This window comes from Hydractinia symbiolongicarpus, chromosome 10 (assembly GCF_029227915.1).
Source record: "Hydractinia symbiolongicarpus strain clone_291-10 chromosome 10, HSymV2.1, whole genome shotgun sequence".
NCBI lineage: Eukaryota > Metazoa > Cnidaria > Hydrozoa > Anthoathecata > Hydractiniidae > Hydractinia > Hydractinia symbiolongicarpus.
In genome coordinates, this window is record NC_079884.1 from 22,582,755 (window position 1) to 22,604,024 (window position 21,270).

Here is a 21,270-nt window from a genome sequence, read left to right on the forward strand (position 1 = left end):
GTTATTGCTGTGCTTGCACGACCTTCGTAACTCAAATGAGAGCTTTAAATGCACTAGAAGCCCTTTTGAAGGACCCTCGTTGATACCAATAAGAACTCAAGAGGTTATCCTGGGTAAATAATTTCAATAATAATAATCAGGTTGAAAAAAAGCAGTTTTTCATCTGATGACAGAAAATCAGGGTACAACTTTATTGAACACTGTCAAGTTCACAAATATTCGTTTAATTTTCGATGAAAGCCAGGGTGCAAAAAAGAAACAAAGGTGCGTATTCAAATGTATGGAAAAGTTTTGAAATAAATTTCAAAATATATTTCTGTTAAAGCTTTTTGGTTGTGGTTACTCAGATACAAGCAAATATTTTTTAGGGTATTTTAAACAGCGTGTTGTGTCAGCCTCACTTTTTTTTGAAAAAACCTAGACAGTAAATTAAACGCAGCGTTGCAAAAATGAACGCTATGAAGAACCGTACAGGGTTCCTATAATCTATATGTTATAATCAGATCTAAAATTTATTTATTAACAGGTCGAAATATTTTAAATTCGACAAAGTTTCCTTCCAGCATGGATAGCATGTTGTTGGCTTCATTAACTGTCATTCCGTTGGTAGAAAGTCCGTCTATCTCTAAAACCTCGTCTCCTATTTTAAATACTTTTGCAGCTGGACTAGGTCTTTTCACATCGCGTATGGTCATGTTGCTATCACCATACGGAGATACACACCCTCCTCCCAATTTTAATCCTAACCTTTTACGATCCGCGATCCACACAGTTAAGATATGGGTGTTCTCAGGCGTTTCGGATTTTCCAGTAATTTGAAAATCTTCCGTGCTTACATTTTTTTTGCTTTTTTTACGCCGAAAACTATTTCGAATTACTTGAGCAGGTGATTTGGCGAAATTCCTTAAGTTTTCTTGCGTGGTCAGTTCAGTGGATCCATCTAAGTTGTGATGGTCGACCATGTCAAATGATTGGTTCATTCTGTCTAGCCAACCGTGTTGTAACTTTGAAGGAATACACTATAAAATATTCAATCAAGTTTTGAACAATGGGGATCATACAGTGTAATTGCTAACTTGGTGGCGTGTCAAACAAAAGCTGCTTAATATCGGCATTGTGATTCAGTTTGTTCCTACTGTGTATTTTATTTTATTTTTTTTGCAAAAAATTGTAAAAGAATGTCTGATACTCGCCAGTATTCCTTACAAACAACTAAATAAAATCTTTCTATTCTTACCTGCTCAGTGGTAGCTGAAGTGGAATTACTTGAAAACGAGGAAACCGTGGATGCGGACAAAGTTGAAGCCAGGCTACATTGTGAGTTACTTCGGCTACGTCGAGGTGAAAACGCGTTTACTTCTTCCTGTTCTTCTTCCTTCTCCAGTTCCAGCTTTTCGATTTCGTCGGCGATATATTTTCCATCGTTGTCGGGTAGTGAAAATAAAACTAAATTTCGGAGATCATCCGACTTGTTATTTGTATGGTCGGTTGTTCGTCGTCTTTGTCGTTGCTTAGGAGCGCAACTCTTTCTTCCGTACGCACCAGAAAATGATCGAGTTCGCCTCAGATCTCTATCCGGTGTTGTATACTGCAATCTCGCAATCTTCTTGTTTTCTTTGTCATCATGTTCGTGCTTAAACGATTTGAACAAAACTGGTTCCTTTAATTCGTCTTCCGGACAATTAGCACAGCATATATCAGTACTTTCACATTCCTCTTGTATGGATACTTGCTCATAAACATGGCTAACACTGGAAAAAGGATGTTTATACCAATCAAAACTACGATCTGACGGCTCCACACCTCTTCTTATCGTCATGGTAACCTCATCAGTCGCCTTTGAAAACAATGCGAGGATTTGTGAATGTTTTAGGCTTACTGTTGGTATTCCATACAATTCTTTTATTTGATCTCCAATTAACAATTTTTCTTCTGTGCGGCTGGCTGGCGAGTTTTTCCTAATGTCTAATATAGTCGGCCAACTTGGGTTAAACGCTTCGCCGTTTAAAATAGTCAAACCTGCTTCTTCGTTCGGCTTTTTATTTATCTAGAATTCGAAAATAACAAGTGTTGCAAATATTTTGGCAACGGCAATGTGTTAACAGTTACGCAGAATACTAAAATAGTTCTCAAATATCTTTATTTCCTTGTACTTGTCGCAGCTTCTGCTTTTTTTAATTTTGCGCTGAAACAGGTGGAGTGTTCACATTACAAAATTAAAATGGTTGCCAACGGCTCTGTGTTTTAAAGGCTCAATATAACACGGTAGAAGAATTTGAATTGTTATTTGGCAGCAAAATTCAGCGGTACATTGGTGAAGATGGAGAAATTAGTGACGGAACTAATTATGAGTGGGAAATTGAAGAAAATATTTTTTTTTACTTTAAACAAAGCAAGAAAAATAATAAAAATTGCCCGCGAAAGTTTCTGCCCTTAAAGTACTAGAAGGTTAACTTTTTAAAAACTTCCTTTGACGCGCCACTAAAATACGGCCCTCTGCTTTTATTTCTGTATCAACGGCCCTGATGAAAAGTTTATGGTGAGGGGAAGCGCACACGATCATGTCCTGGTTATTGCGTGTGAAATTACCCTTTACCAATTTTAAACGTGTGGGGGAGTGCGCGCTTGGTCTTTCAGGGATTTCATTTTTTCACCGTCTGCGAAAAAATTCGCAACATATAATTATACAAAGAATATACATAAAAATACTTAACAATACACCACGTGTTGATCACAATACATTATTATTTCTATTATTGACGCCTTTTAGAAATACGTACTGAAACCCCAGCACCCTTTTAAAATGGCGGCTATCATCAATATAATATAGTTGATTCTCGGGATGATTTTGTCATGCAAGTTTTAGCACTGGAAATAAATTTTGTCTTTAAATTTAACATTAATTGTAAATATCGAAAATAATGATCACCATTTTTTTTCCTGAAAAGACATATTTTTAATGGATATCGTTATAAATTATTTATAACACCTGATCACGAAAAACAATCTACCCTACCTTTATCTCGGGTTTTTTCTTTTTTAATGTTTATTGATTTATTTCATTTCTTTATTTACTTTTCTCATTTAAAAAACAAAAAAAAATTCCTCTATTCTATACACTGTGTTGAAATTAGAAATTATCCCCATTATTGTTAGTTCACGGGCAGCGCCCGAACATCGTTAAAAGGCTGATCCCAATTTGCTGTGGATGAATAGCTTTTGTTTTGCTAAATGCAATTTCGAAATGCTACCCGAAAAATTCAGAAAAAAATAAATTAGGAAATGTCGAGTTTTAAAAATTCGTTGGAATTTCGCCTGTGACCGGTGATTCAACTCCCAATATGAACGTTCAGAAAGTGTTGTTACCAGGCCTACATATAAATCAACCCATCGGTAGGTTATGATGGCAATATATATCTAGCAGTTTTTAAACACTGGAGTGACAGTTCTGTATAAATATTTTGTAAATAAAATAGTTCAGATAGAAAGAATCGTTCTTGCAAACTAGGGAAGTAAGCTGCGAAAAACGCATTTTAGTGCGCATGACTTTTACAAGCTGTCTTCACGATCTCTGCAGCACAAGGTCTGGTAAAAAGTTGCGTTATGACGTCATTAAACATGCTTTGTCGTTGTGTGCACTGAGGCGTGAATAAAATATTGTGCATCATATGTTCTTGTTGTTTTACCGTGAACATCTTTCAAAAAACAAAATAAAAAAACTAACCCTGATATAAATTTCTGCTCCGACATCGTTGTACGACAGCCGTCTATCATGCTGTTGGATGTTCTTTTGTTGTTGTTGTTGCGAACGAAATAAATCTTCTTTAGAATAGGGTGGTGGTGGACTTATGTCTATGTAATTCTGTAAAAAAACATCATTCCTGTCGTAATTCAAATTGTCCAACTCTTGATCAAGATCCCATAATTTCCCCATCATTGTATATCCAAAAAATTCCACTTCTACTAACACATATACGACTGTGAATGTTGTGTGTGAGAGACTTTTAAATGGGTGAGGGCGTTAGATTTCTTTTGTGTACTTCGCACAATATTTAATCCTATTTTAAATCCAAGTTTAAAGTTATTTCAAATGTTCGACTACTCTTTCAACGCCATACAATATTAATGTGATTAATTCCTTCCCGTCTTCTTCATTTTTTACAATAACACTATATGAAATATTCGCTCAACGTTCTTCAAATTTAAAAAAAAATTCAAAAACTTCTGAATAATTTTTAAAAGGCATATGAGTTATGCGTAAATATCGAAAAGGTAAAACAAGTCGGATAAATTTTATTTTAAAATTCTCTTTTGTACGATATCATGCGCAGATTGTGTGTTTTTAGTACAAACCACACGGCAGATGCTTAATTATTCATAACACATGCTCCCAAAATTAATACTCTCCTCCATAGATACTAATTATTAGCACAGCGATGTTTCAAATAAACGCCCGGGGTGCTTTAGAGGTGCTTAAAAAAATTTCTATTTTTTTTAACATAATATCTTCATCATTATCAATATCATCGTCTACCACTTTTTCTTCCCATATTTCATATGCGTATGAAGATGTATGAGACAGGGGTTGAGATTTAACCATGTACACACATATCGTGTGTACATGGTTAACAACATGCAAGGCTTTGTCAATACGAAGAAGCACTGAATGCTTCTTTAAACTTCCAAAATGACTAAGAGGACATTAAGAATAATTTGAAGCTTCGAGTTAAAAAAGTTAGAACATTAGCGGCTGCTGAAAAGATGGGTTCTTATACATTTAATCCGTTTACGATGAAATCAGAAACAATACAATTCAATGATTTGATTGAGAACATATTGATTCGCTGATTAAATTATTTAGTATCTCCGGAAATGTCGATATTAGACACCGGCTAAATTTAATCTACCCTAAATTGTGGGCTAGAAGGTATCGACAAAAAAAATTGTTCTGATCCAGTACCGACACTACTTATCCGCGTTACGTAATGATTTTTGGGTGTTATCACAAAAACCGATATTACAGGGAGGGATGAAGTACGACAACGTGGATATGAACAGGAGCGGTTTATTAAACAAGCTTCGGTTACAAATTACAAACATGTTGCCATGAAACCAACGCATGTCCAACAACGATCGGAAGCTTTTTAGAGACCAAGCTTTGTTCTTCTCCAGTGACGTCTTTTAGCATTGTATCTAAACGGAGATAGGGACCATTAATTATTTCCAGACAATTGTAAGGAGGTCGGGGTATTGACTCACCTGCTAATTTTATTTTAAACAATTGAAAATTTGTCCGCCTAAGTTTTTGTGCAACGGGTTATCGTGAAAATCATTATTTTTTTCAATTAATTTATCGTGAAAATTATTTTTTTTAAAATAAACAGTGAAAGTAAAGACAAGTATTAAAGAGAGTTTCCTTTTAACTAGAACGTAGATTTCTATTTTTGTCTATCCTTTTACGCACAAATGAGTTACACAAAAATAGGTCAAATGTTTTTAAAAAATTAAAGGAAAAAATTTCATTCACTTTAGATTTCATAAATTGACATTTCCAACGACACTTCCATATCAAGAACAATGTTTGTACTCCTTATACACTCAAATTTGAGGAGATTCAGGATTTTTGATGAGGATTTTCAACCTTTTTTGAGAAAATGTATTTTCATAAAACAGTTGATTTGTGAATATCTTCATTTCTTAAAAAAAAGATAGAATTTAAGAAGATTTTTGAAGTGAACGTCATGAGTGGAAGAAAACGTTCCAAAAGATACACAAAAAAAACAAATCTGTTATTTTGTCAAATTTGTTTTTATATCATTGGATGGCACATTTCAAGGTACAATCGTACTGTTGTTCTGGACATACTGATCTTTCAAACGAATAAATTGTTAGGATTTTATCACAAGTACAATGGAGTAGGACGAAAAGTATATTGTAGTATATTAGCATAGCATTATAGTACTTTATTTTATAGCAAAAACAACATAGAAAGTTTAATAGAGAAATCACTGGACCAAAAAATACATACCTAATTTTATTTCCTGTTCTCATTCTGATCCACTGTGGAACTGGTCTATTTTGGTTCATTTTCTTCGCAAGCTTTCGCTTGATAATAAATGTTTTGTGTGCACTCTAAAAATAAAAGTTAAAATAATTCATATTGGGATTTACATCCAAATCAGGTTAATTAAAAATTCAGCTGTTTAAGCACTTATTTATAGTCCAGGAATATATAACACATTCTACCACCTTAAAGATTTTCTTGTGGTTTCCTACAGAAATAAGTGGATATGTCCATTGCTCCTGACGCAAAATTAATACATGTAATGCATGGAAAGTGACATGCAGAATTCTTGTAATTTTAAATTCCCACAAAAATGTTTTTTACTCCATTCATTAAAACAATCTCTTTTATAATAGCTGTATTGTGTCTGTCTCTGTGCGGACCCCCCACTGAGTTAGAAAATCGTGCTACGGAAACACGAATATCAAATGCAATATATTTTTATCCACTTTGTTGCAACGGGTAAATTTAAAGGACGCGCGAACCCATGGATTTTTCCACAGGCTATCGACTAGTCTATATTATAATACCCGTACACGTCTGTCCGTCTGTCATGCAAAATGGTAGCACGGGTTAACGACTAGTTTCTTAAAAATCTTTATTGGCTTATTGACACATTATCACTGAAAAAAACCTGCTTGAAGCTAAATGTGAAGTTGTTAGCAATTCCAATTACAAATATCATTTTTAAAAATCATGTTTCTCTCCCAAAGGTTATATAGGTTATATTCCATAAAAAAGATTAGGTGTTTTGGCATGACTTTATAAAAAAATAAGTGTTCGCCTGAAAACGGCTGCATCTATTTTTAAAAATATTAAAAAAAGCTTTTTGGTTGTAGTATTACAGCAACAATATTGTATCTTGGCACCTTTTAAAAACTTATTAAGGTGAGGGTTTATCTTTTGAGCATGGTTCTTTAAATCGTGATTTTTTCAGCGATAGTTAATCAAAGTTTTTTCATTCAGACATCACCAAAAAGCATTTTTAAATACCTATCAAAATAATATAAAAATTATTGGAAACTTTTTAACTCGTGAAAAGTACAGAGACATTTTTGACACACACCCTGCCTTCAAAAAAGTGACGTCATTTATAAAACTTATTTGTTTCTAAATCTCATTCGATGTTCCTTAGAATTGTGTTAGGTGTATGCTAAAAACGATTTTTTATTTTGTTTACCAAAGTCCCTGTGTTTGATTCCTTTTCTTTTTTAACTTAAACTTTTGTCTTTAAGATGTAATATCTAGAGAATCGTTGATTTTTTAAAAGTAAAATAAAAAATCTCTTTTAGATAAACACGTTGGCTTCAGCACAGTCACACTTTCCCTTGTAGATCTTCTGTGGTTTCGTAAAAGAGATTTGAAATGTAATAGATGGTATACAAAAAACAACACTACAAAGACGCGACTGAGAATAACATAGAAATAGAACTTTCTAAGTTGTTTAACATTTTTCTGTGACTTGCAGAAACAGAACAAGATGACATACCTTGTTAGAACTGAAAGGGTTTTTTTCAGATGGTCATTTCTTTTCGAAAAAGGAAATATAATTTATTTTTAAAAGTTATACTGAAGAGGATGGTAAGTGTTAAAAAAGGTATACCGTCACATTAACAAGTCAGAGAAATATAGAATTAACATCAGTGCTTTAGTTTCGTTAGCCTGGCTTTGTATTACTGCTCAAAGGAAGTCTGCCCATGATGTTTTTCATCACAGGTATGTGCTAGAATTTTTAAATACAACACTGGATATTGTACTGTTAATAAACACCATATCACTAAGAAAGCATGTTTAGCTCACACATTTTTTGTAATAGATGAAGCAATGCTAAAATAAATTATGTGATTCTCTCACTTAATAAGTTCCATGCATGTTGTTTATCAACATCCTTGTGTTTAACCTTTTTAGATCAAAATTGAATCACGAAATTGATTAATATACTGTAGCAAATAAGCTGGGGTCGGTAATTATTTTAGAAAGTGCCCAAGCTTTCTTTCAAAGTATGTGTCATTGATTTTTAACTCACTAAAGGCATGAAAGCTTTGTATGCTTTACAAATGGCAAAAAATGCAAACCAAATTCAAAAAATGCAATCCAGCAAATTAAGATTTCCTTAACCAAATTCAAATTATTATAAAATCTTTGTGCACCATTTAGGTCTTTGTTACTCAAATTAGATTTAAATATATATTAAATATATAATAAATAATGTATATCAAAATGAGTCTTTAACCTATCTCAACTAGATGGGGCTTGATGATAAGACAAAATATGTCTTCTACTTGCTTTAGTCATTATTTGATTGTAAATGCGAACAAACATAAAAATATATATATATTCTGACGAAAAATATATACATACATACAAAAAAAGCTTAGTGTTGGCCCAATCAATTATTCATGTTTCATGTGAGTGAGACCATTCTTGATCAAAACATTAAAAAAAGAGCTATCCAATAATGATCATTTTAGCGAAAAATAATAAAGAAGAGGGTGCCGTTAAGCCTCAAAAGCCTACATGGGCAATTCTGGCAACTTTTCGAATTAAATTAGTGGTTGTCCTTTCCCAACCTTGTCTGGTTCATTCCCAACCTCGCCTGGTTCATTCCCAAAATGCACTTCATTGCAGCACACCATTGGGACGATAGTTGGAAAAGGCGCTTTAAGGAAAAGGCGCTTTAAGGAAAAGGAGATAATATAGTTTATATATATAAATTAGCTTTGGCATTCGGCACTGCCAATGAAAATACGAAGAAACAGTAGTTGGGTCGGCAAAAAAATTGCAGACGTAATTTTGTTGTGGAATTTTTAAATAACAATAATTTTGTTTTGATTGGGCTACTTCCACTCATAGTGACTACAAAATAATTACACTCCATTTTCAGCAAGTAAATATATGCTGCTCATAAGGAGTAGCACAGCAAATTAGCAGATTTCCCTGATCCCTACACTGGCTAGCTAAATATCCTTTTTCTTATGTTTTGCCTCTGATTACACATAATAGCTATTTAGATACAGCAAAATTTCGGTGTTGCTAGTGGGACATTCAAAACTAACGCAACTACTAGCTACATCCAAAAGTTATCTTAAATTATCTTTGTCATAATCTGACATCAAATCAATTTAACCCCGTTTTTTGGAAGTTGCTGGATAACAAAAGTATCTTATGTTATTATTTTCACGCATAATCTTTATAAAAGAAGTAAAATTAATGTTTACTTACCATATTTATTCGTACAGAACCTCAGCTTTCACACAGCGTAAGTAAAGGATCGTAGCTGTGGGCTACCATGTCTGATATTTTGTAAGCCTCGCTTTCAGTCAAAAGGACGCCGGGCGCGCATAAAGTTCGCTTTCTGATTGGTTCACCACGATCGATAAAAATCGACTAGATCTTGGCATTGCGTTTGTTTCTTTATCGAAGATACCGTAATTCCTCTCTTTAGCCCCCAATCTTCGGATACCGTTTGCAAGCAAGCTAACGTACTGCCGTAGGTTAGCTTGCTTGCAAACACTGACTTTCACATTACACAAACGCCCTCGTACCTGGGATCTTTTGCCTTATAATAGATGACAACGAAAATATTTCGCGCTCCTCCCTTATATTAAAAAACCTTGGGGACGAGGGTGATTACACAGAGAATTGAAACTGACTACGCACTAAAATGTATTTTTGTTTTTATTAGATTTTTCTCTAATCAGTTAACAAATTCTAAGTCAACAAAGTCAGTCATTTTGACATATTGTATACTTTCCCTTCCCTTAGGTTTGCGTAACAACAACACATTACAAGGTGTATAACTTACTATTCAAATTAGTTTTTTTTAGTATAACTATAGATAGCTATATAATATATCGCGTTCCCTCACAAAATTTAGATATGGAATGTCAAAATTAAGAGGTTATGTCACAATATCAAAAACAACAAAAATCAGTTTTTCTTAGTATTAAAATATCAAATTATTTGGCTTTTTTCGCCAAACTTTGTCTCTCAAAACTTTCAAGAACAACCATTTGCAAAAGTTTGTACAAACCTTTAAAATTTATCTAAAAAATTAGGCTGCGAAATCTGGAGGTCCAAAATGCGTTTCTTTTGGTTATCGTAAATGACTAGGGTTATATTTAATATTTCAACTAATAACAAATCACAACTAAACTTCTCCAAATATATCTTGTTTCTGCTCTCTAGCCGCCTTGCCAATATCATATCCCTTTTGGGTTTTTTACTAATGAAGCTTTATAAGATCCTACACGTCCAAATATAAAAAGCCTAAAAAGCCCTGGGGACGAGGTTGTATAAGATCTTCTTAAATAATACAAAGCCCCTTTGGTTAATAGGGATTGGATTCCTGACAAGTTTGAAATGTCTCCAAACTTTGATCTGACTCCGACTTTCATTTTTAAATTCCTGACCAAGGTCTATCGGTACTTTCTAAACAACGTAAATTTAAAAACGGTCCAAATTATTCGTCGGCCCAGGAATGCAGGAAAATATTAACTCGTTGCTGTTATACTGAGATAGGTACATTATCCGGTAAATTTTCCGGTAAAAATTGACCGATTGATTGAAACTTTGAACCGAAAAACTATTTCTTTTTTCCATGTGTTACATAAATACCGAATTAACTTGTGAAAGTTGAATATTTTGAGTTCCCAGTTTAGGCTGACAATTTGCTACAATTCTTTGTCATAATTTTGTAATCTTTAAGTATTCGGAAAAGTTAGTGTTTATTATATAGCCAGAAACTAACAGGGTGGCCATTTTTTTTCAGGTAGTAAATTCCATGTATTTCCATGTATTTGTCAGGTAACTTTAATCATTTTTCTAGGTGTAAAACTTGAACTTAAAAAACTTAAAAAATGCGTAGTATTTATAAAAACTCTTTTAAAGATTTTAAAATTTAATAAATACAAATTTCTTCTTCAAGGCTTAAAATATCAAGAGAATACAAAGTTATAATGAATTTCGTTAACATCATTCACCGTAAAAAGTTAACCCTATTAGTATAGGCTTTTACAGCCCCAAAGAATAAGAATAAGGCGCATAAAGTGTCCAACTTCTGTCAGAGTTATAGTTATGACATTAAAACATGGCACAATTATAGTATAAGACAAAAGAAAGAAATTAGCATATTTACAAAAAATGCCTACTTACGTAGCTTACGTAGGCATTTTTCGTTTGACGTCATTAGCAACTTAAAAATCGGCAAAAATACTATTGCCTATGAAAGTGATTTGAGAACGTTTTGAGCAATCTTTTGCCCTCTATTTTGATTCCCTCTTAAAACTATAAATGGCTCACGACATATATTCTGATTTTGGCCCATAAATATTGACAAAATATTGAAAAATTCGATATATTATATATAGCGGAACTGAACCGAGAAAATCGGGAAAAACGGATTCGAAAGAAGAAGGCAATATTTGGCGAAAATGTTTGACTAAATGATATGAACATTGTAAAATTTTCATTCTCATTAGATCAAAATTTATACCATTTTCCATTTTAGAGAGTTTAGGGAGTTTTAAGAAATGTCCAATAACATCATGAACAGATAGAGACAAAATTTCTGGAAAATGTACCATTTTTAATTGAGCATGTAATTCAAAAGATATCAAAACAATGAATTTGCCACGGGTACCTTATGCCCCTCCTCCGGTTAAGTTCTAACAACCGTCGTTAATTTTTTTCTTAAAATAAACCCAATAATCAAGTTCCGATCGTTCTAATTTGTTACAAAAACAATTCGGTTTATTTAAAAACATTTCGGGTGGTACTTCTCTAAGTTCTCGCAACATTTCAATAACTTTGTAAAAATTTGCCGGCGTGGCATTTCTGCAGTATCTTGAAACTAAATTATTTAAGGTACGAAATCTGAGAAGTTTATCGTGAAGCTGGTCTTGGTTTTGCAATGCTAGAATATTTTCCTGTTTCTTTCTGAAATGCTCGTATAAAATCACGTCAAGGTTACTCCAGTTTCTAATTTTCTTCACCAATTCTTCTTTTCTTTTCTTTTGTTGTTTATGCAGCTTGTGATTTACTAACTTCTTTATATAAACAATATCCATATAATTCCAACACATTAGCTGTTTTAGTAACAGCAAACTTTCGTCAAATTTTTCAGTGATCAAAACCAGATGAAATGCTTGATCAATGTATGTTACAAAATCTTGGAAACTATTGTTAACTTCTTGTTTTTTAAATTGTTGAAAATTTAAATCGAATGTCATCCCGTTTTTGAGCAAATTTTCGATTTCTAATTCTCTTTTCGAGTTAGATTGCCGGTAGTAACTCGAGGTATTCATAAAAAAATGTTCAACGGGATCCTCAGCAAGATGAATCTGGTAGATTTTTGCAAAGTTCTCGTAATGAAACAACGAATATATTTGTTCTACAGGATCTCGAAGAATAGTGATCAAACGAAATCCAGATTTCATAGCTTTGACTAATTCCTTTCGATTCAATACAGAATGATTGCATAATACATTGGCACGTTTCTTTTTCATTCGTGATTGGTCTACTGCAGCAAGTGTAAATGACGATGGCCAATTAAATCTTAAATCTCTTTTTGGAATTGCTATATCCAAATTATTGATGTCAGCAAATCTGTTTAAGATACTTGTGACCGTACTACTTGCTGTTTTATGCGTCTTCAGGAATGCAATGTTGATTTTCTTGGTCAAGCATTTCTGTCTTCCTTTCCTACAAAAAAATTCACAGTATGAGTTATATACCGTTTTCGTTACATAATCGCGATAAAAACTTTACACGATCACTAAGAAAAAAATGGTCCAAAAATAAAAAATGTTTCGTTGTGGCCATGAGTCCGCACAATAAACAAAAGAAGTATGCTGGAATAATAATGACATCAAAATTTTGATTTTCTGTCACCTCCAAAAACCCTTTTTAGAAAAAAATTGTATATATTTCAGACTTTCCCACCTAGCACTATGTTTTCTCAAAACTAGGTCAAAAATTAAGGCAATTTTTTTCTGATCTTTGGCTTTGTATTTCAGAATTTAACATTCCAAATATATATAGAGGTCGCAAAAAGTGACAAAATTATGCCAGTGACAAAATTTTTTGCCGACTTTTATTTTTTGCTGATTTTCTCTATTGCCGACTTTTTTTACCAAATAAGAAATACCATTGCTCATAAGCTTTAGTATCTAACGGATTTGTATCAAGTTGGTTCTTCCCAAATTCGCGCACTAAATTGTACTCAAGGTACTTGCGATGTCTCAACCATTCGATGGAATATTGCACGAAGATGATACAAAGTACAGCGACACCTAAACGAAAAATAACCGTGTTGATGTATTTAAATAGTAGGAAATGTGAATTCTACCCTTTAAAATTTCTTACCCCTTTTTCGTCTTTGGGAAGGATAGGGGGGGGGGAGGGGTGGGCAGGTTGGTAGGGCTATACTGCAAGTTACATTTTATTTTTTAAGTACAAATAATTTTTTTTTTCTGAATCACTGGAACTATTTCTTTTTCTGTTGCCCTTTGGTTCTTCCTTGATACTTTCTTATAGAATCCGCCGGTTTACTCGAATACTAAAAACCCCAAACATTTTTTCATTTTTTCGAACATTTTTTAAATATTTCCCTGGAGAAGATTTCTTCGAGTTACTCAAATATCGACAGCTCGAGATGACAGAAAAAAGGGAATTTTCGGTTATACTTTATTTTTAATATTGCGAGTTCCTCTTTTAAAATGTTTTCACTTGCAAGGCACCTGGTAATCCCTCTCCAAAAGCCAATATTTCCACTAAATGTGGCATAAGAAAATAAAAAGGTGTCTGCTTTAAAGAGATCAAAAACAGATTGGATTAGACATCAATTTTGTCTGTGTGTCTGTAACAGGCAAAGTGGATGTGTTCATTTTCCTTTGATGTAGCCGAAAAAGTTATGACTTTGTTATGTTAAATCTTAATGTTAAAATGTTAAAATTTCTGACGTTACGGCGCGACGTCAATAATACTACTTTAACGTCAATATCTTATGTTAAATTTATTAAGCCATTACAGTGCACTTAAAACTTTGAGCCTAATAACTTGGAAACGAGGTGGTGACGTCAATGATTTTTCACCGCGTGTGTAACTAGGAACCACCTGGGAACAATTTGGGTAACTTTCCCGAACTTGTGTCCCCAAATCCGTTTCGGAATGGACGGATTAATGACGTCATCAAAAAACATTTAAACTCTAATATCTCTGCAACCGTTTCTCCAGAGTGCATGATCCTATACATTTTCTTGATCAACGTTTCAATATCTATACGACAAAGGCAACAGGTTTAAAAATTTTTAAAAAAAAGTTTACGGTTTTGACGGGTCATTGCTGACGTCTGCAAAATTTTTAATCCCTGGATATCTCCTTAGGCGTTCGTGGAAAACATATGATCCTGTACATTATTTTGTCCAGCGTTTCAACCTCTAAACATTACAGACAAAGAATAAACAAATTTCGCAATTTTTTTTATCTGCACTGCTGACATCAGCAAAACATCTGAAACAACTTTCTTTTATTGACCTTTTGCCTAAGTGGATTTCCCACGGGTTTTTGTCGACTAGTTTTTTTTAAACTGGAATGGGTTTGTACAAGGACATTCTACAAATATGCTAAGTTTCATCCCTTAAGCATAAATACTTCATGATTTATGACCCACGGACACTTTGTACACCCCTCAGGGTTACAAGGGGTAAAAAAGCTTAGGTATAATAGGGTTAAGCAGCCACTGATGTAGTTAAAAATAATGGTCGTAGCGTTTAGCCACAGAGGCACAAAACATCTTTTCCAGCAATATAATAACAGATTTTGCTAGTTACCGTGTTGCCGCACATCTGTGCAACATTTAATATTGTTATCAAAACAAGAAAAGCGTTCGACATGAGTAATGCATTCTGATTGCCTGGATATAAAAGTGAGATTTGTTCCAGAACTTAAAATTCCTCTAACCAAAGTCGAAGCAAGCTCTAACTTTATATAAATTATTTTTAGTTTATCATGAAAGTTTGTGTGGCTAGTTCGCGTGTTTTTAAAGGAGAAAATGGTTGGGTTAGCATGACTAGGTTTTTCTTCAAATCGGAACAATTAAAGAGACAAAAACATACGTACTGATAGCTCTGCACTTTTTCATCTTCCATTTATTTTCTTTTTCTTACTTTAAATGTTCCTATTAAAAATGTCCATCCCCTTTAAAAACTTAGCTAGGCTAGCTCCAGTCTAAATATTTTCTTTTAAAAAATCTATCGAAAAAGTATTTCTGATCAAACTAGTTGTAAATCCTGTAGAAACACATACTTATATGCACTAAAGTAAAGAAATAGATATAAAACTTTTTTAAGAAGAAAAGAAATTAACGTTATGGATTACTATAACAGATCCTCCGATGCTGATCTCAAAAACACTGTAACAGATCACACACTGAAACGTTCGTGTTGTTTTATCACAAACAATTTGTGTTCTATTTCATCTGCAATGTTGGAATAATTACAGATCACAAATATTTGAGCCAAAATGATTTCCTTTTTTCATAACACAATTTACATAACAATCTTTGGTAGTAGCTACCACACACAAAATAAAAAACTAGTTATTGTTTCTTTAAGTTAAAAAAAATTAGGTAAAAATCTCGATTTAATTTTAATTTGTAATCAGTGAAGGGCAGGTATCTTCCAGGCCTGAAAAAATCCTTGATATCTTTCCTAAAAATATTTAGAGCTTACAATTGTTTAAAACTGTGATTTTGAACACAACACATAGCTACAATATTTTTAATACTGCAAGACACGTTCCAATTATAGCCATAAGGCTATGTTCAAATTTAGTGCGTCTTTGATTAGATGCCAGCTGATAAATGATCTTAAACTATACTATAGACTTATTTCTTTTACATTTTGAGTTTAATATTTTTCGTCTATTACGACCTTTTTTATTTATTTTACAATAAATTACAGATATTCGCAATTTCAAAACTAAGAATAAGTTTCGCAAAATCGCAACAATTGATGCTGCAAAAATTTCTGTCTTGTATTTTCCCATGTTTTTGTGTTCCTTTTTCCGAAAAAAATAGAGTATTTTTCAGCTTTTTTCCAGCCATATATCATTATATAATTGTTCTAATACAAAAAATGTATTCCCTTTAATGCAACAAAGACTACATACTACCATCATTATTACATAGAAACACAAGACTACCCGTATCAATTTGCGGAAAATTGTGACGTTGGTGTGCCAGCTAGGAGTTAAAATCAAAAACACCGCAGAAGCAAAGAAGAGATGACAGGAGGTAGTAGTCGATCCGTGCTTTTATCAAGCAAAAGAAGATGGGAAGGTACTTTTATTTTGGGATATCTTTAAATTCCACTTAAGTGATAAAGGCAGCAAAGTCCTCGTGAATTTGTTTTACCTGCCTGTTGCAACCAGAAATAAATGAATTGGTGGAATTAGTGGATATCCGGAGATGTGCTGTGTAATGAACTGAAATTGGTCAACGAGGACCAGATTCCACTACCAACTGTCAACTAGGACATGTTAGAGGACAAACTGTCAACCAGAACACCTTACAGACACAAACTGTCGACAAATACAGGTTAACGAACCAAGAAATGTTAAAAGATTTAATGTAGTAAAAGCACAAACTCGTTGATAAGGACTCAAAACACCCTTTCAATCATATCTTTTATTGAAAATTAACTGCTTGCGGCAGTAGTAGAACCTTCTGCCGCGAGCGACCACGCTAGGTTGATAACCAAAAAAATAGGCATAAACTAAAACCGCATGCACACAACCTGCCAAGGGTGGGTTAGGAAAACCCAACACCCTGCATGCAACGGCGTGCTAAGAAGAAAGCCATATGAAAACGTAAAGAAAATTAATGCGGTTAAAGCGCCCGCGCACAAAAATTGCAGACGTGGCATAATAAACATGGCGGTGGAGTATTGACGTACAGTTGACGCTCCCTAAACTCTATCTACATGAATTAAGTGAACCTAACTACCAGCAGTTTTTTTATCGTGGCAAACATTTTTGTATTATATTCACAAGCTACCTAATTAAAAAAAAATAAAACAGATCACAAAAGTTAGCTTTTTCAGATGGTTAAGGTTGTTTGTTCATTGTTTCCCTGGTATTAGGCCTTAAATTATGTTTGTTTTTTTTTTGCGATTTAAAAGGCAACACACACACAAAACCCAATACAACCCAAATACAAAGGCTCAATTGGTGGTTATTCATTTATTAAACAAATCTGCATAAAATACATAAAAGTTACATTATTAGAAATATAATTTTTTGTGATTTGTATAATTTCTCTGTCAACAGTCATCCTTTAACTTTTTACCAGTTCTTAACCTTTCCAGAAAATATAAAGGTGTAAATTTATTTTTAAAATATTTCAAATAATCAAGTTCCGATCGCTCCAATTTGTTACAAAAACATTTCGGTTTATTTAAGAACATCTCTGGTGGTTCTTCCTTAAGTTCTCTCAACATTTCAATAACTTCGTAATAATTTTCTGCCGTCGTATTTCTGCAGTATGTCGTCAATAAGTTATTTAACGTGCGAAATATTAGGAGTTTTTCTTGAAACTTATCCTGGTCTTGTAATGCTAGAATATTTTCCAGTTTCTTTCTGAAATGCTCGTACAAAATCACGTCAAGGTTACTCCAGTTTCTAATTTTCTTCAGCAATTCTTTTTTTCTTTTCTTTTGTTGTTTATGCAGCTTGTGATTTACTAACTTCTTCATATAAACAATGTCCATATAATTCCAACACATTAGCTGTTTTAGTAACAGCAAACTTTCGTCAAATTTTTCAGTGATCAAAACCAGATGAAATGCTCGATCAATGTATGTTACAAAATCTTGGAAACTGTTTTTTACGATTCGCTTCTTGAACCTTTGAAAATTTAAATCGAATGTCATTCCATTTTTTAATAAATTTTCTAGCATGAACAACTTTCGCCACATTCTTGATTTGAATTGTCTATAGTAGCTTGAAGTATTAGCAAAAAAATGTTCAACAGGGTCTTCACCGGGCGGAATCTGGTAAATCTTTGTAAAATTCTCGTAATGAAACAAAGAATATATTTGTTCTACAGGATCTCGAAGAATAGTGATCAAACGAAATCCAGATTTCATAGCTTTGACTAATTCCTTTCGATTCAATACAGAATGATTGCATAACACATTGGCACGTTTATCTTTCAATCGTGATTGGTCTACTGCAGCAAGTGTAAAAGACGACGGCCAATTAAATCTCGTATCTCCATTCGGAACTGCTATATCCAAATTATTGATGTCAGCAAATCTGTTTAAGATACTTGTGACGGTACTACTTGCTGTTTTATGCGTCTTCAGGAATGCAATGTTGATTTCTTTGGTCAAACATTCCCGCTTTTCTTTCCTACAAAAAATAAGATTGATTTGTATTTTTGATGTCAATGGTAACTTTGGTTCTTTTATAAGAAAAGGAATAAGACTTGAACCGACAATAAATATGCAGTATACGCAACAATAATACGATGCATAGAGTATTGTTTGGGGGGTTTCCACGTGAACGAATGTACTCGATCGATCGAATTTGCCCATGCGCAATGAATTTTTACCTTTCCTTGTTCCATCGACATCGATGGAGTGGTCGACGTTGATCGATTTGAAAGGTAGGATTGATTTTTACTTTTTCATCGGTCGATTCAATTTCAACAAACCAGTTTCCTTTTTACATGACCTCGTGATCAAAACATTAAAAAAACGTTGCGAAGATGAAATCAAAACATTTATTATGAATAATTTTTCCGTGATGTTGATAAAGTTTTGAAAGAAATATAAAAACACAAAAGATGTAAAGGACGTTCGGAACAATTATACGTTCATTAGAAGCGTATTGCTTTGATTTCGGCTTGAACTGTGCGTTCTTTATGAGAACGAACCATTTTTTGTAACTAAAATTTCTTATGGCTACACTTCCTCGCAAATATTATTAAGATCACAATTTAAAAGCTGCTTCTCAGTTTGTGTGATGACTTTCCCTCCAACAGTGTACATCAGTCACATTAACATTGAAAATAGAAGAAAGGGAAGGCAGTTTCCGAATTTTTGTGACTGATTGTAGATGTCTTTGCTGTTTATTAAATTTCACCCTCAAATTATCCGCACTAAGACATTAATCTTTAATTAAACCTGAGAGTACTTAAAAAAGATGACAGGTCATTACTTCGAACTTGTTGCGACGCCATTAGATGTAGGTTAAAGAATAAACTCTGCAAGGACATAGTATATGTGTTGATCATTTTGACATCAAACCATTGTAGCACTTCTAAAAAAAAAGCTATCGAGCTCATTACATACCATTTTTCATCAGTTTGGACATCGAATGGATCCGTATCAGGCTGTTCTATTCTATTCTGGTGTATTAGTTCATTCTCGAGATTGTATCTGCGACACTCCCACCATTCGATTAACCAATTTACGCAGAAAAGAAAACATAAAGCAACACCTAAAAAACATCTTTAAATAATTTGTTTGGCAAAGTATAGTCAACAGGCCATATTACATAGTTTTTAAAGTGGAAAGTCTAAATTCTCTACGTTCTTTTCCACACGTTTTATTTCTTAGGCAAAAAAAATGAAGAACATTAGATCACAACCCTCACCCTCTGCCCCCAAGGTCTGCAAAAACAAAACTTAAAAAGAGGTTGTCATTAAGTGAGTAAAGAATTATTTTGTATGCTCTAAAGTTTTTTTAGATTGAGAATTTACTATTACGCACAGATGTTAAGATTTTAAAAGAAATAAACGAGAAAAACAATCATAACTTAAAAATCACTTACATACTGCTTTCAACTTCCTCATATTGTATTCTCTACTTGCAACTGTTTAATTTTTAATCCACTGCTTAGCTTTTTTAAAAATTTGAATCGTCCATCCCATGATTTTTGAATATTTTAAATAATATATGGGTTATAAATATTTCATCTCAAACTATCTAGCTATCCAGTTTATCATGTTGTCCAAAACAAGGTCACAAGCCTTGTCAACGTTTTTACTCATTCCATAATTAAGTTCTAAGTACACTGTTGTGTAACCCAATCTGGCAACAGAAGATTTTAAAAACCAACACCGATTGTGGAAAACACATAAATAAAATATGTGCCACGGCATTGTTATTTTTTATGTTATATTGTCATTTGTTTATACCCCCGTCCCAACCCACCTCTCCCTCCTTTACTTCTCGCATTCTACGGCACTGGATATGGGTATTTTATTGAACTTAGCCTTTCACAAACCGCTGGCGTATCCTCAAAAACGGAGATGGACGAGGTTGGAAATCAATTGGATGATCTAATTAAGCTATTTATGGATTGATCGTAATGTTGCTACATAAAGAACGGTTTCCACTCATTCGCTTTGGTAGCGCGAATGAGTCGCGCGAATAGGGCGACCAAGCGAATGCAGTTTCCACTTGACAACAAACATAAACAAAAATGACTGAATATCGGAACAAGCATGTCAAACACGCGATGAAGTATTTTTCTAAGTTATGAATGCAGATGGCTTTTACTTACTTTATATGCTCTGCAGCGTGTGCCCCCCCCCCCCACACACACACCACACACACGTTTCCTTAATTCTTCTACAAACACTTCTTCATCCACAACACCATCATTATATTGTCCTTTACAGCTTCCAAATTCCTCAGAACTTTCAAGAACTTCCTCTTGTATATTTTGCGTACTTTGTTGTTGCGAATTATTTGGTTGTAATTGCGTCAGGAGAACTTGGATTTGTTCTTGAGTAAGTTGCAGAAATTCCATCTCGTGTCCGTGTAAAAGACCCACATCTGCCATTATGATTTCAATGTTTTGAATTCTTGATAAATAACGGCTTCTGATTGGTTAAATTATTTTTTATTCGCTTGGTAGTTCAAAAAGTATGAACTTCTGGCGACCATTCGCGCGACCAACAGAAGGTTGCGTAAATGTTCAAAAATAGATTTTGCGCATGCTCAGATATCTATTTGCTAGAGTCGCGCGACTAAAGCGAATGAGTGGAAACCGGCCTTAAGATGATCTATTGTTAGCAATGTAAACCTAGTTTTTTGTTTATCTCTTTTATTTCTTCTCTAATTTAGCCATGCTGTGGTTTGTTATTTGACTCCACACGAAGTGCACCAGGGTGTACAGTCAATTATTTAAATCTA

At 33.6% G+C, this 21,270-nt stretch overlaps 3 protein-coding genes and 1 long non-coding RNA gene across 4 annotated transcripts; all 4 read right to left on the reverse strand.

Moving 5' to 3' along the window:
* Positions 1-141: 141 nt before the first annotated feature.
* On the reverse strand, positions 142-4,351 carry LOC130662603 (uncharacterized). Its single transcript, XM_057461499.1, has 3 exons — positions 3,725-4,351; positions 1,238-2,047; positions 142-1,019 (listed from the first exon to the last, which is right to left on the reverse strand). The coding sequence occupies exons 1-3, from the start codon at positions 3,935-3,937 to the stop codon at positions 513-515; spliced, it is 1,530 nt and encodes a 509-aa protein (XP_057317482.1). The 5' UTR covers positions 3,938-4,351; the 3' UTR covers positions 142-512.
* Positions 4,352-6,025: 1,674 nt separating this feature from the next.
* Positions 6,026-9,374, reverse strand: LOC130612523 (uncharacterized). Its single transcript, XR_008975480.1, has 2 exons — positions 9,287-9,374; positions 6,026-6,132 (listed from the first exon to the last, which is right to left on the reverse strand). It is a non-coding gene; the product is annotated as an uncharacterized LOC130612523 (long non-coding RNA).
* Positions 9,375-11,730: 2,356 nt separating this feature from the next.
* Positions 11,731-16,169, reverse strand: LOC130612976 (uncharacterized). Its single transcript, XM_057434304.1, has 6 exons — positions 16,025-16,169; positions 15,495-15,542; positions 15,371-15,379; positions 14,896-15,144; positions 13,212-13,356; positions 11,731-12,826 (listed from the first exon to the last, which is right to left on the reverse strand). The coding sequence occupies exons 1-6, from the start codon at positions 16,167-16,169 to the stop codon at positions 11,731-11,733; spliced, it is 1,692 nt and encodes a 563-aa protein (XP_057290287.1).
* Positions 16,170-17,290: 1,121 nt separating this feature from the next.
* Positions 17,291-20,663, reverse strand: LOC130613167 (galactose-3-O-sulfotransferase 4-like). The gene is made up of 3 exons (XM_057434492.1): positions 19,901-20,663; positions 19,420-19,567; positions 17,291-18,475 (listed from the first exon to the last, which is right to left on the reverse strand). Exons 1-3 carry the CDS (start codon positions 19,920-19,922, stop codon positions 17,386-17,388), a joined length of 1,260 nt encoding a protein of 419 aa, XP_057290475.1. The 5' UTR covers positions 19,923-20,663; the 3' UTR covers positions 17,291-17,385.
* Positions 20,664-21,270: the final 607 nt, after the last annotated feature.